Source organism: Puma concolor, chromosome B3 (genome assembly GCF_028749965.1).
Source record: "Puma concolor isolate L17-30 chromosome B3, mPumCon1.1.hap2, whole genome shotgun sequence".
In the NCBI taxonomy this organism is placed as follows: Eukaryota; Metazoa; Chordata; class Mammalia; order Carnivora; family Felidae; genus Puma; species Puma concolor.
Window position 1 is genome coordinate 38006098 of NC_141672.1, and position 13868 is coordinate 38019965.

At 46.4% G+C, this 13868-nt stretch overlaps 1 protein-coding gene across 14 annotated transcripts in view; it reads right to left on the reverse strand.

The window, feature by feature from the left end:
• SYNE2 (spectrin repeat containing nuclear envelope protein 2) overlaps positions 1-13868 on the reverse strand; it is a 342816-nt gene that overhangs the window by 21788 nt on the left and 307160 nt on the right. For all 14 annotated transcript variants that reach the window (XM_086709562.1, XM_086709567.1, XM_086709569.1 and 11 more), the window contains one exon: positions 4865-5027. In XM_086709562.1, the coding sequence (XP_086565688.1) occupies positions 4865-5027 (163 nt within the window). The remainder of the gene's footprint in view (positions 1-4864; positions 5028-13868) is intronic.

Genomic DNA, 13868 nt, shown 5'->3' on the forward strand with positions numbered 1-13868 from the left:
GGGCTGCATATTTTAATAGACTATTTGCAGTTTCTCTACCTTATTTGTTCAGCTTATATTGAATAAAATGGCGATAGAAAACTAACAGACAGGGTGAATGGGAGAGCAAGAAATGAGCTCTGTGATAGTTTATAGACGACTATCAACATTTTGGTTAACCAAATTGCAAAAATTTTCAAAATTTCCAAACCAGACATTTAAAAATTTTTTTTTTTTCAACGTTTATTTATTTTTTTGGGGGGACAGAGAGAGACAGAGCATGAATGGGGGAGGGGCAGAGAGAGAGGGAGACACAGAATCGGAAACAGGCTCCAGGCTCTGAGCCATCAAGCCCAGAGCCTGATGCGGGGCTCGAACTCACGGACCGTGAGATCGTGACCTGGCTGAAGTCGGACGCTTAACCGACTGCGCCACCCAGGCGCCCCTCCTAACCAGACATTTAAAACACAGCAGCATGATCTACGGATTATAATATGCACTAGTTACTTGGTAAAATATAGAGTAGTGAAGCATACTGAAAAAATGCGAACCATTTAAGTGCCAAACGAGGGACATGTTACGGACTAAACCGATCCCACCACTGATTCCCAGTGAGGCATGAGCATGCACAGTAAATTAGATTTCAAAAACTGCGTAAGTGCAATTTGAAGAAGGGGACTTAAGAAACAACACAAGACGATGTAAAAGACTTTTGCCGATGGTTCTGGAAACCGTTTGCGTTGTGTTTCTGTTCCTGAGCAGGTGACCAAGAGCACTGAAGCTGAGGAAGAGTGTAACAGGGGTGGGAGGAATGAGGAGGAAGATCCAAGGTAAGAGGTCGGGGAGAACACGACCAGGAAGGAGGAGAATACAAAAGGAACTAAAAAAATAAGATAAAGGGAGAAAAGAAGAAAGTCAGTCTCGGGGCGGGGGAGGGAGGTGGGGGGCAGAAAATCACGTGGGGTGGGGCTCCCATGGTGGCTCCAGATTGACTCTGGGGGGAGGGGCTTGGGTTGGCAAGCCAGTGGGGCAGGTGGTCGTGGCTTGTGGTTTATGGAGGTTGGTGTTTAGCTGAGTTGGCTTGCTGGGAAGGGGGCTACTGGTAATTACAGAATGGGGGATACCTAACAGCACCAGCTCCCCATGTTAGCATCTGGCACCCCACAGTGAACCAGGGAGCCAAAGAAAACAGGAGAGAAATGCCCAAGGCTTAATGAAAGTGGTTCATGTTAGAAGTGTCACAAAGGTTGCTACCACTTTCTCTGAAGATGATCTATGCCACAGAAATAACAACGCAACCCTTATTGCTTCAGGATTTCTGCATAAGAGAAACAAAAACGACCCTCATAAGGTTGACCTCTTACCCAGGGTGCTCCCCAGAACATTGCAATGAGGATCTGGGAAGCACTTTTGCGGGCTTGAGGGCTTCTGCAGAAGGCACTACTAGATGATCCCAAACTTTTAGGTCTTATTTCTGGAAACAATCATGCAACTTATTATACTTAGTGATAGAAACTCAAGTAAGGTTTTTTTAACAGCCCACATATAATTCTTTTGTGTGACACATTTCTGTTTTTCATGTTTTTCGTGAAGGCTTTAAGGTCTGGTTTTGGTATAATTTTTTTTTTAAACAAAAATACTAAAAGTTTGCTCAGGACATGGGTGGTAAGTGGAATTTTGAGTGCCCAAAGATAACCATGTCCTTGTCCCCAGAATCTGTGAATACGTTGGGCTACATGTCAAAGGAGAATTCAAGTTGCCAATTAGCTGACCTATTATCCAGGTGGCCTAGTGTGATTAGGGTCCTTAAAAGTGGCAGAGGGAGGTAGAAGGGTCAGTCAGAGGGAGGAGGGACTGTGAAGGAAAAGCACAGACAGATGCCATGTTGCTGGCTTTGCAGATGGAGGAAGTGGCCATGAGCCAAGCAATGTGGGCGGTCTCCAGAAGCTGGAAAGGGTAAAAAAAATGGGTTCTCCCCTGCGGCTGCCACAAAGAAATGCAGCCCATCTGACACCTTCATCTTAACCCGGGGTCACACTTCTGACCTCCAGAACTGTAAGATAATAAATTGGGGTCTAAGTTGCTAAATTTGTGGTAAATTTGTTAAAGCAATCATAGAAAACTCCTACAACATCTAACTTCCTTACAGTAACGGTAGTCCTAAACACCAACTCTTTGATTGGCTTTGGATTACTACGAGATAAGAACTCCTTGATGGTGATTCTGAGTTCTGTGAAGAGGGAAGCTTCAAATCAACCACAGTGAAATTATGGACCATTTCAATACAGGACCAAACCAGGCCCGGAGGATGGCAGCTGCTCCAAATTGTATCCTTTGGGGGATACAGTCCCTGCAATTTAATGTTTTGGCACACTCAGGTTTATAAAACATTGACACACATTATTGACTCCTGCCAAATTTTTCCTCTGAAAGGAAAAATATACTCCGCTTCTGTTTATCTGAAAAAACTCACCACTCAGGGTGAATTGCTATTTGCAAGACCTGTCTGTAAAGAGACTGCTCAGGGAATTTATCTTAGTGGATCAAACTTGCAAACAAAGCTGATAATGTCCAGTAGCTGTGACTCCACTGAGAAGGCCATTAAAATCCGTTCAATGTCCATTAACATGGTACTTCTATCAGTATTCATTTCTCCACAAAGCAAAGACAGCATTGAGATGGTCTCCATGAAAAAGACATACTTAAATTTCTGAGGCTAAGTATTTTTACTTAGTAGCATTGCTAAATCATACTAATTTGAAAGTCAGAGAATAGGCATTGTTTAAACAGGAAATAGTAATAGACCGAATAAAGATCTAAGTCAAGAGTAATGGCTCTATTTTATGGTAGCATGAGATGTCACTTATTCCCGTTAAAAAGACTGACTTGAACTCAAGGGAATTCGTCATCAATTTATCATCACTTCTGCCCTCGAATCTAAGAAGTTTCAGCCCTAGTTCTTTCTTTAAGAACAGCTGTTACCTGTGGGTGAATCTTCCTGGTGAGCTGACAGGTAGCAAACACTAAGACTTTGGAGATAATGTGAAGAAAACATGTATGAATCTGAGAACCTGATGACAACCATATTGCTTATATGGTCAAAACAGAATCTGCTCACAGGTCTGAGAAAAATCTATGAAGGTGAAGGAAAGCTACTGAAAGGATAATGTAAACTTAATTGTTTTTTAAGTAGGCTCCACACCCAGCATGGAGTGCAGTGCGGGGCTGGAACTCACAATACCGAGATCAAGACCTGAGCTGAGATAAAGAGTTGGACACTTGGGGCCCCTGGGTGGCTCAGTCAGTTGAGCGTCCGACTACGGCTCAGGTCATGATCTCGCTGTCTGTGAGTTTGAGCCCCACGTCGGGCTCTGTGCTGACAGCTTAGAGCCCAGAGCCTCCTTCGAATTCTGTGTCTCCCTCTCTCTCTGACCCTCACCTGCTCACGCTCTCTTTCTCAAAAATAAAAATGAACATTAAAAAAAAAAATTTTAAAAAAGAGTCAGATACTCAACCAACTGAGCCACCCAGGTGCCCCAATACAAACTTAATTTAATTTAATGTTTTTTTTAGAGTTTATTTATTTTGAGAGAGTGCAAGTGAGCGCTGAAGAGGGGCAGAGAGAGAGGGAGAGAGAATCCTAAGCAGGCTCCTCACTGTCAGCACAGAGCCTGATGCGGGGCTCAATCTCATGAACCTCAAGATAATGAGTTGGGTGCTTGGGGCACCTGGGTGGCTCAGTCATTTAAACATCCGACTTCGGCTCAGATCACGATCTCACGGTTCACGGGTTCGAGCCCCGCGTCAGGCTCTGTGCTGACAGCTCAGAGTCTGGAGCCTGTTTGGGATTCTGTGTCTCCCTCTCTCTCTGTGTCTCTGCCTCTTATAGTCTATCTGTCTCTCTCTCTCTCTCTCTCTCTCAAAAGTAAACATTAAAAAAAAACAAAAAAGAGTCGGACGCTTAACTGACTAAGCCACCCAGGCATCTTAAACTTAATTTTAAAAATATGGGGCGCCTAGGTGGCGCAGTCGGTTAAGCGTCCGACTTCAGCCAGGTCACGATCTCGTGGTCCGTGAGTTCGAGCCCCGCGTCAGGCTCTGGGCTGATGGCTCAGAGCCTGGAGCCTGTTTCCGATTCTGTGTCTCCCTCTCTCTCTGCCCCTCCCCCGTTCATGCTCTGTCTCTCTCTGTCCCAAAAATAAATAAATAAACGTTGAAAAAAAAATTAAAAAAAAAAAAATAAAGACAAGCTCCAGGCACTGCATAGGAGAATAAACTTGTGAATACGAGCCCATGGAAGTCAGGAAAGTGAACTTGATAAGTCAGTGACATCAATGAGCACCCACCAGGTTAGTGTGATGTTAACACTGGCAGGACTCAGTGGTTTCACACTGTGGAGTTTCCAGGGTTGGCGCTGAGGGTTATGTAACTGATGAGAGAAATGTACAGAGTACCAAAGGGGCTTCCTAAGCATTTTGTTTATCATACCTTTCCCCTCCTAGCATCAGTTGTATTGTCCAATGAAAACTTTTCCTGGTTAAAAAATTTATTTTTCTTTCAATTCATTGCCTCCCAAAACGATACGACCAAAAACAAAACAAAGATCCAAGTTTAAAAAAATACATAAGCAAAAAACCTTATTTACCGCTAAGACCTCTTTCTCAAACACTGATCTCACAAAGAGGTATGTGAACGTGGTGGCAGAGGGGCACTCAAGACATGTCATCTCACACATACAAGGACATGGACACTGGTCAGTTTTCTCTGGAAAAACACACCAATATTATGAAATGTGAACACGCTAAAAGACACAGCCACTACGGGGAAGGTCTGAGTTAGCAGATATCATAGGCACCTATATGCTGAAAAAAGTTTGTTTGCCCACCTGCTGCTCGGCGAGCCTCTTCTGGATCTCTTGATCGTCACAGACGTCATAAACAACAGGCTTAGAAAGCTCTGACTCAATTCGAGCCAACCAGGTGCGAAGGTTGCTCATGTTTTTGTCCAACTGCTGAATAAACGCAAAGGTCTCCTTCAGCTTCTTCACCCTAAACGTATTTGCAGGAAAAAAAGGAGGTTAAAAAAAAAAAAAAGCCCAACGTCGAGTGGTGAGAAAAAGAAGGTGTCACAGGATAAAAAGCAGCTTATGTTGGTTATTGATTTTATAGCAGGAACAGCTCTCACGTCACGGATAGGAGTTTTCACAGAATATGTGACACTTCACAAATTGCTGGTCTGGTTGATTTTCAAATGCACTATGAGTTAATCCACCCCTACAAATATGAAGTCCTATCTTTCCAGTAGGATCCCCTAAGACCCAGTACCTCTTTCTAGGGCTGCAGAGGAAAGAGGAGATGCTATCCCCGCTCTCTCTAGGTTAAAACAACCACGCTTGATTTCTGTCCAGTTTCTGTCTTGGGTATGCCTGAGATCGCGGCGGTCAGGGACATTCCCCGATGGTTTAAAGACGTTACGTGCCTGGCTCGCTTGGTGATTATCTGGCCCATGATGACGCTCGTGGAACCCTCCTCTTGAGCAAGCACAAAACATATGCTAAAGCCCACCGCATCCAATCTAAGGGGTTGAGGGTGCCACACACATATACCCAGCCCGTTACGGGGCCGCTGTGCCAGGCCAAAAAGGGAGGAGGGAGTGGGGAGGAGGGACAGGCCAGGATAATCTGCAAGCACCGTTCTAAATCCATCTGCCTCCTACTCCGGGTGGAGCGGATTTGAACGGACACACACGGCGTCAGTATAATTGGTGAGCTCCCTGGCGCCTCAAGGTACTGCCGGGGGGGAAACGGCTTGTTCTGGGGATCTGTGGATTCTCAGCGAATCTCAGCGACTTGAAGTAATAGCCGTGACGCCAAGTTCCCATTGACCAAGACTCAGGTTACAAGGTGCCTTCAGAACTCCATCCCACAGCACTACGGAAAGAAAAACTGAGGCTCCAACTCACCAGCAATGCACTGTATTCCCTGCCACCATCATTTCTTCCCAGGTTGCCTAGGACCAGTTCCCTGGCGCCCTCCTTGCCCTCCTCCTCCTCCCCACCTGTGGGTCTGCGGCCAGAGTGTACATTTGGGGTGGCATGGCCGATCCACGCATGCTCCGCTGCTTTCACAGTCCACGCCCCACCCTGTCGTGTCAGTTTAATCCCCTGACCTTTTCAAGTTGTCCAGCATGCAGTGGCCTCTCTGCCTCTTTCCCTGCACTCTGCAAAGTGGCTCCCCTTCCCTTCTCCTGGAGCCTCCAGCACGGCTCACCGAAGACACTGGGGGGCCCCTGGCCCACGTGCTCCCGCAGCACCTGGGACCTCCTGCCCTGTGTCGCGTCTGCGTCTCTCATTCGCTATCCACCCATCGCAACAGAGCCCGTGCTGGCCAGGCTGCACGGGGCTCCCTACCTCTGCCAGCCCAGTACCTCCCACACTGCCTGGTGGGCGGCGTTGACAAACATTTGTTGCATGAATAAATGCGTAAGGGCATCTCCACTACAAACGTAGACCACAGAATTGTGTGTTTTTTTTTAATTTTTTTAAATGTTTTCATTTATTTTTGAGAGACAGAGCACAAGTGGGGGAGGGGCAGAGAGAGAGAGAGGCAGACACAGACTCCGAAGCAGGCTCCAGGCTCTGAGCTGCCAGCACACAGCCTGACGTGGGGCTCAAACTCATGAACCGCGAGACCACGACCCTGAGCCTAAGTCGGATGTTTGACCGCCTGAGCCACCCAAGCGCCCCAGAATTGTGTGTTTTAATTTTTATTTATTTATTTTTGAATCCTACCATCAACCAAATCAACCCTGGGGACTGACGTCTAGCTCCAGCTCTCTTACCAGCTGGTTTTCTGATTTAGGAAAAATCCTTGTGTTTCAGCCTCCTCATCTCTAGTAGGCTTCTGAGGTCCCTCAAGGTCCAGGGAGGTGATAATATCTGGGTGAAGTTACGGCCAGAGTTCTGGAAGTGAGCAGACCTGGGTCTAAGTCCCATTGCACCATTTATGGGCTTTGCACACTGCAAGGAGCCCAACTGTCCTGATTCCCAGTTTCCTGGTCATCCACCTTGCAGGTGGTTCTGAGCCCCAAAACAAAAGGACGTGTGTCAAGTCTTTGGCACAGAGCGAGAACTCAATATTAGTTCTTATTGCCACTGGGATTACACGATGCTACAACACCACCTCATTTACACGACACCGGACCTCACAAAGTCCTTTCATAAATATTTATTCTCAACAGTGCCAGGAGGGAGGCCAGCTTAGGAGGCGGCCACGGAGTCTGGTGGTAAAGAGCACAGACTTTGTGGTGAGGGCCTCGGTTTGAATCCTAGCTCTGTTTAAGCTCATCTGAAAAACTGTCAACAGCAGTTAGTCCCTTCCTTCACTGGATGGCTGAGAGGGTTGAAGGAGATATAAATACATGAAATGCATTTGGCACTGTGCCTAACAGAGATAAATGCCCAGAAACCACGATCGAGAGGATTTTCATGGTGGTTAAGTTTTTCCAAATTACAATCTTACTGCAAATACCACAAGGAGTTCCTTTCAAAGCCTCAAGATGATTTATTAAAAAGGAAGAAACAGAATCTGGGACCAGGCTTGGATGCAGTTGTAACCTAGATCCTGCCTTCGTCCCTGTGGCTTTCGAGGGACACCCTCCTCCCCCCAGTATCTTGTCACCCTGACTGCCTAGGGATCAGAAAAGGACATGCCAGACAATGCCAGAGGAGCTGGGAAACCCAGGCCCTATTGGACAAGGAGTCTTCCATGCAGTTTGCAAGGGGCTGCCCTTCTGGAAGCTCTGGCTGGAGAGGCAGCCCAGCCCTGAGAGCTCCCTAGAATGGAGGGGAGAGGAGGGTCAGCAGCCTCCGCACAGCTCTCCTGCCTCCACCTCCATCCAGCACCTGACCCTATGCCATCCTCAGCATCCCAGCCTCTATTTTAAAAAGAAAAGCGCTAAAATGCAATTCTTTAAATGGGGGGGGGGGGGGGGGTGCGGCTAACAGACAAAAGAACCTGGATGTAAACAGAGACGAAGCGACCTTGAATCCTATTAATCCCAGGGTGAGACGTACAATAAGTGGGGGTGGGGCGTGGTAGGAGGCAGGTGGAAGAATAATTTACTTGGCTTCACCAGGACTGATACTCCAGGCCAGTGACGTCCAAAATGGAGCGCTCAAGACAATCCAATGGAGTATGGGAACAAAATATTAGACTTTCTAGTGCTATCCCATTCTTTTGAAGCGTCTGCACTGGGCACACTTTAGAATTCACAAACTTTACGACCACGTGGAACAACTACAGACCACGCTGACACGTACCTGTGCCAGGTCTGTCGCGCTTTATACACGGGCAACTCATTTAACCCTCCTGGCAATGCTAGGAGATCAGTACTATTAGCATCCCCATTTGACAGAGGAGGTAACTGTGGCACAGGGATCAAATAACTTGCCCCAGTCACATGACGATTAAATGGCAGAGGCAGGATTTCAACCTGGGCATGCTGTTCTTAGGCTCTTTCCTCATGGCAACTCATATAAACCTACATACGCTAACGTGCACGCACGAGCCCATGAGATAACGTTAGGCACGGGATGCCTTTTGTTGCTGTAGGGAACATGACTAGAAGTCCAGAGTCGTGGCTCTAGGATACGCTGCGGGGGTAGAAGCCCGTCCACCAAGTGCTATACTTCGGGTGCTCCCAGTTGCCCCTCCATGATTTCCTTTCAGTAAGCATTGAACCATGTGCTTTGTCTTGGATCCTGTGCAGATCCCAAGGATTCAGGAGACAACTGAAATACAGATCTTATTCCCGAAGAGCTGATAATCTAACTTAGATTGAATTTCGACATTATAATAACAATATAGGAGGCGTTTCATAAATATCTTTTGAACGAGTAAAGGAGGTTCACCCATACCTTCAAATTTGTCTTTTTCAGAAAACACATAGCTAGGTTCTATGTTAAAGGAAAGAGGGAAAGGTCAGAGCACCTCTAAGCCATCTTGCCACAGAACAATTTGCTGCCACACTGCAAGCCCTACATGCTCCTCTTCGTATTTTATTATTTTTTTTTTATTAAATTTTTTTTTTAACGTTTGTTTATTTTTGAGACAGAGAGAGACAGAGCATGAACGGGGGAGGGGCAGAGAGAGAGGGAGACACAGAATCCGAAAGAGGCCCCAGGCGCTGAGCTGTCAGCACAGAGCCCGACGCGGGGCTCGAACTCACAGACCATGAGATCATGACCTGAGCCGAAGTCGGACGCTTAACCGACCGAGCCACCCAGGCGCCCCTCCTCCTTGTATTTTAACTGCAGGTCCTTTAGCATGTAGAGAATAGTCCTGAAATGGAAATTATTCCATATAGATGAATTTGATATTAAAAGCCTCCATCACACATTGTAAGCCTTAGGTCTGAGACATAGAATGATGCTAGCCGGACTTGGTCTGGTTCCATACAGGGCAAGCGAAATATTGACAGGCCCACAAATCATACGTACACTTAGGTCAAATTAAAGAGAAAGAGAAGGTAGGAGGAAAAGAAAAGAAGAACGTTGCCAAGAAGCTATAAAAGATTCACCTAATCAGGATCCAACCTTACCCCTATGTCCCAACGTCCGACTGAGGATGTAATATCCAAAAGTGCATGGTGATTTAAATAAATGTTGTTGTTGTTGTTGTTTTTAGATAATCCCGTCACAACTTACTCTAGGAACCCTCACGTGTACTGTTGAGTTTGTAGCGTATTCTATGCAGATACTGTAATCTGATTATCACCTTTCCAGGGTCAAGAAGTATGGGTCATTTGCCAACCCAGGCAACCAACCTCCATGTTAGGCCTTGTTAATATCGCTCTTGGAAAAATTTAAATCTCGAGTTCATGTTGAGAAACAAGGAAACCCATTCAGAACCCAGACCGCTGGCACAGGGAAGCAACCACAATATTGCATCACATCAACCATGGAGGCAGTTTGTTTACGTGGCTCATCGTCTCTAACTTGCCCATGTTTCACCCAGGTGCACCACATATAGAAATCCTGTTTCTCTACAAACAATAAGTGTGATTTCCCAAGTCAAAGTCTAATTCTGAGGATTGGGAGAACAACATTTTTAGGTGCAAAGGGGAAGTTTCTCGCCTGTGTAGATTACTGGAAGACCTTTTTATATGAAATCAAACAAAAATAAGAATTTTTACTAAGAGTAGCTACAAATTAGGAGATCTTTTGCAGGGATTATGGGTAGAAATGCAGCAGATAATCAAGGTGAATAAAGTTTTATTTTAATAGTGATAGATCAGAATACAATACTTATGAGCCCCGTCTCCCTCTAAAACAAACAAAACCAAATCTGGTTAGTATCATTCTATGTAGCAGACCTAAGGCTTACAACATGTGATGGAGGTTTCTAGTATCAAATTCAACTATATGGAATAATTTACACTTCAGTCCTATTCTCTACATGCTAAAGGGTCTACAGCTAAAATACAAAGACCTTAGATCATCATCAATGAAAAAAATCCTATGCCAATGTGGACAGCATAACTTAAAAAATACTGAAAACCGAGATGGTCAAAATATCTGAATTTGTGCAGAAACAAACAGCTACTCAAACCTTGGGGGCAGCTGTCAGCTGCTAAAAACACCATACAGATTCTGTACAACTACATCTTTTTACGTGACTAAACAGCTTTATAGTAAGATAATCAATTACTCCAAGATCTTGAAGCCCTGATTTGAGACATTCGAGCTAATCGTCTCTTTGAAGCATTCATGTCGCCAGAGGACTTCCATTTTCCACACAGCATAATCACCCCTCTCCCTTGCTTGTCAAAAGCTGGGCGCAGATGCCACGCTCGCGAGCTGACACTGGGAGAGAACCCATCCCCCCCTCCCCATGGCTGAGCGCACACGCACACACACACACACACACACACACACACACACACACTCCACAGCCACCATCTCATCCATCGCTCCTATTGTAACCAAAATGAGGGAGCAAGAAAGGGAGACATACAGAGGCAGCAGCCACCCCTCGGCCATATGCTGGGCTGATGGCTGAAATGGCACTTACTGTTGATGAGAAAAAACCATTCCTTCTGTTTAGGGGAAGCTCCAAGTTCCCGGCTGCACCTCCACCTCCCGGGCCAAGGCAGCCCCTCCCCCGGCCACCCGCCAGTCCATCCCCTGGCTCAGCATCCAAGCGGCCGCCCTCCCGCAGGCTCGGGCCACAAAGCAGCGCCCCCAGGAAGGGAGCCGACCTGCCTCTCGGCTCACTGCAGTTTTAATCTCCGTTTTCTCCCTTCCAATAAACAAATATCTCCAGCTCCTTCCTCTCTCTCTCACACACACAGTCTTTGTTCTGACGCTACAGGATTGCAATGCTGGGGGAAGAAAGTCACAGTGTTATCTTGGCTGTGGGTTATTTATGAAGTGCTGTAAACAGTGGGAAGAGAAACATTTAGGTTTGGGGCACGGGAAAGAGGATTTCTGTCCTCCTCAAACCAAAATTTGGCTTCAGATTGGAAAGAACTGGTGAAACTGGAAACCCCTGAGTCCAACAGGGATACCCTCCTAGGGTCCTCCTGAGGAAGAAATTTCCAGGGAATGCGGGGGTGGGAGGTGGGTTTCTGCCCTGCCTTTTTAGCCCTGTGCATCCTGGTTTAGGAAAAGGCAGAGAGTTCACCAACTCCATTCCTCCGCCTTTTGCAAAAAAATTCTATGTTATAGCACAAATGGAGTTCAAGACTTTGCAGAGGAAGAAGATTTTGCAATTTTCCTTGTTAGCTCCTCCCAGGATTGACCATAATGTCTCTGAAAATTCCTCCATATCCTTAATCTGGGTTTCTCTAGGGTATCCCAAGTGGCTGTTTACCAGAGCACCCTTGGTTTGTGTCCAGCCCCTTTCAGACTTACTCTCAGCCTTATTTGAAGCCTCAACAATATCATTTCTCATGGGTCCCTAAAGCCCAACATACCGTAATTATTATATCCCCACCTTGAAACACAGCGAGCACATTCTAGACCCGTGAAATTAAGAGGACAGGTTTGGAAACCGTTCTCCCCAAATGCAACATCTAACTGGTGCCTACACGCTTAGCTGTCCCTGGGACCTGCTAAGTATGATCCCCCAAAGACTAGTACATTGGACCTGCTGATGCTGCCCGATGCTGTCCGTTCACTGACCCCCTGGTGGTTGCGGTCTTCTTGAGGAAACTCCCCAACCCTCAGGGCCCAGGAGCAGCAGCCCCATGCTCCGGAGGGGGAATGATCAGGCTGATGGGAAGGAAAATGGAGATGGGGAGGGTGACCTCACATCTGGCTTCTCCTGCACTAAAATCTCTAAATCCTTCCAGTTGTACTGGATCAGGCCAGAGCAAGTCAACTCTATGACTAGCAGCATTGTTTGGTCTTCCAAAATAACCTTGAGAAAATACAGATAAAAAGAGAGCAAGGAAAAACTTTATCAATTTAAAAAGGCACACATCTCCCTGCCCATTCTGCAAGGGATGGAAAACACTCCCAACACACGGTCGCCATGGTAATAACTGCCAGGTTTAAATGACAAAATTTTAATTGCTACTATTGTGAAACAGGTGGGGTTTTCACGTTTGGTAGGTGAAATGTGAAAATTATGCTTAGTTAAAAAGTTTCTTTTCGTGGACTTGATTCTTCTGATAGTGAGAACTATCTAGTCTAAACAGGGAGGGATCATATGGGAGCATGCCTGAGCAAGTCCCCCCTTGAAACACTGGCTTAAGGATATCAAGTCTGCTAATGACGTTGCCATCAAGAGAAATTAAATTTTTTTTTTTAAATCTGTATTTTTTAGAGAGACCATGAGCAGGGGAGGGGCAGAGAGAGAGAGGGAGACACAGAATCTGAAGCAAGCCCTAGGCTCTGAGCTGACAGCGCAGAGCCCAACGTGGGGCTCAAACTCACGGACAGTGAGATCATGACCTGGGCCAAAGTCAGAGGCTTAAGTGACTGAGCCACCCAGGCGCACCAACCATCAAGAGAAATTAAAGAGAAAGGTAAAAACATTGAGGACATTTTTTCTTAAGGAAAAGAAAAAATAAAGCCCCCGTGGTTCCTTTTTCCATAATGAACATTCAGAAAAAACAGATAAGCAAAAAGAAAACCGAAATCACTGATGATGCCAACACCAACAGATAACCAATGTAAACATTCTGGGGTATGTCTTTCCATCCAGTGGTCCCGTCTGTTTTAGGCACTGACAGCCTTGACCAGATCATTCACACATACTGCTAGCAAAAGTCTTTAAAAAGAGCCTCCTGGGGCGCCTGGGTGGCGCAGTCGGTTAAGCGTCCGACTTCAGCCAGGTCACGATCTCGCGGTCCGTGAGTTCGAGCCCCGCGTCGGGCTCTGGGCTGATGGCTCAGAGCCTGGAGCTTGTTTCTGTTTCTGTGTCTCCCTCTCTCTCTGCCCCTCCCCCGTTCATGCTCTGTCTCTCTCTGTCCCAAAAATAAATAAACGTTGAAAAAAAAAAAAATTTAAAAAAAAGAGCCTCCTTCTCCTCAGCTACTTCTCCCCAGGTCTCTGAAGAGGCTCCACAACCAGCCAAAGTGACTTACCAAAGACAGACTGACCAGTGGCCACAGGGCTCCTACTTCATAGGATGAAGCTAGGGGTTTACTGAATGCAATGGGGAGGGGTTTCTGGGAAACAAAAGTAGATGGGTTTTTAAGGAGTTCAACTGTTGGGTTTCTGAAATCCAGGTAGACACAGATGAGAAGTAGGACTGAATTTTCCTCTGGCATCAGTCCCACTGAAGGCAAGATGGTGGGGAGGTGGGGGGGGGCGGGCAGGACCCCCTTTTCAGAGCTTTGGTCTGTGCTGGCTGAAGCAAGCCAACTCTGTACCTTTTGTCC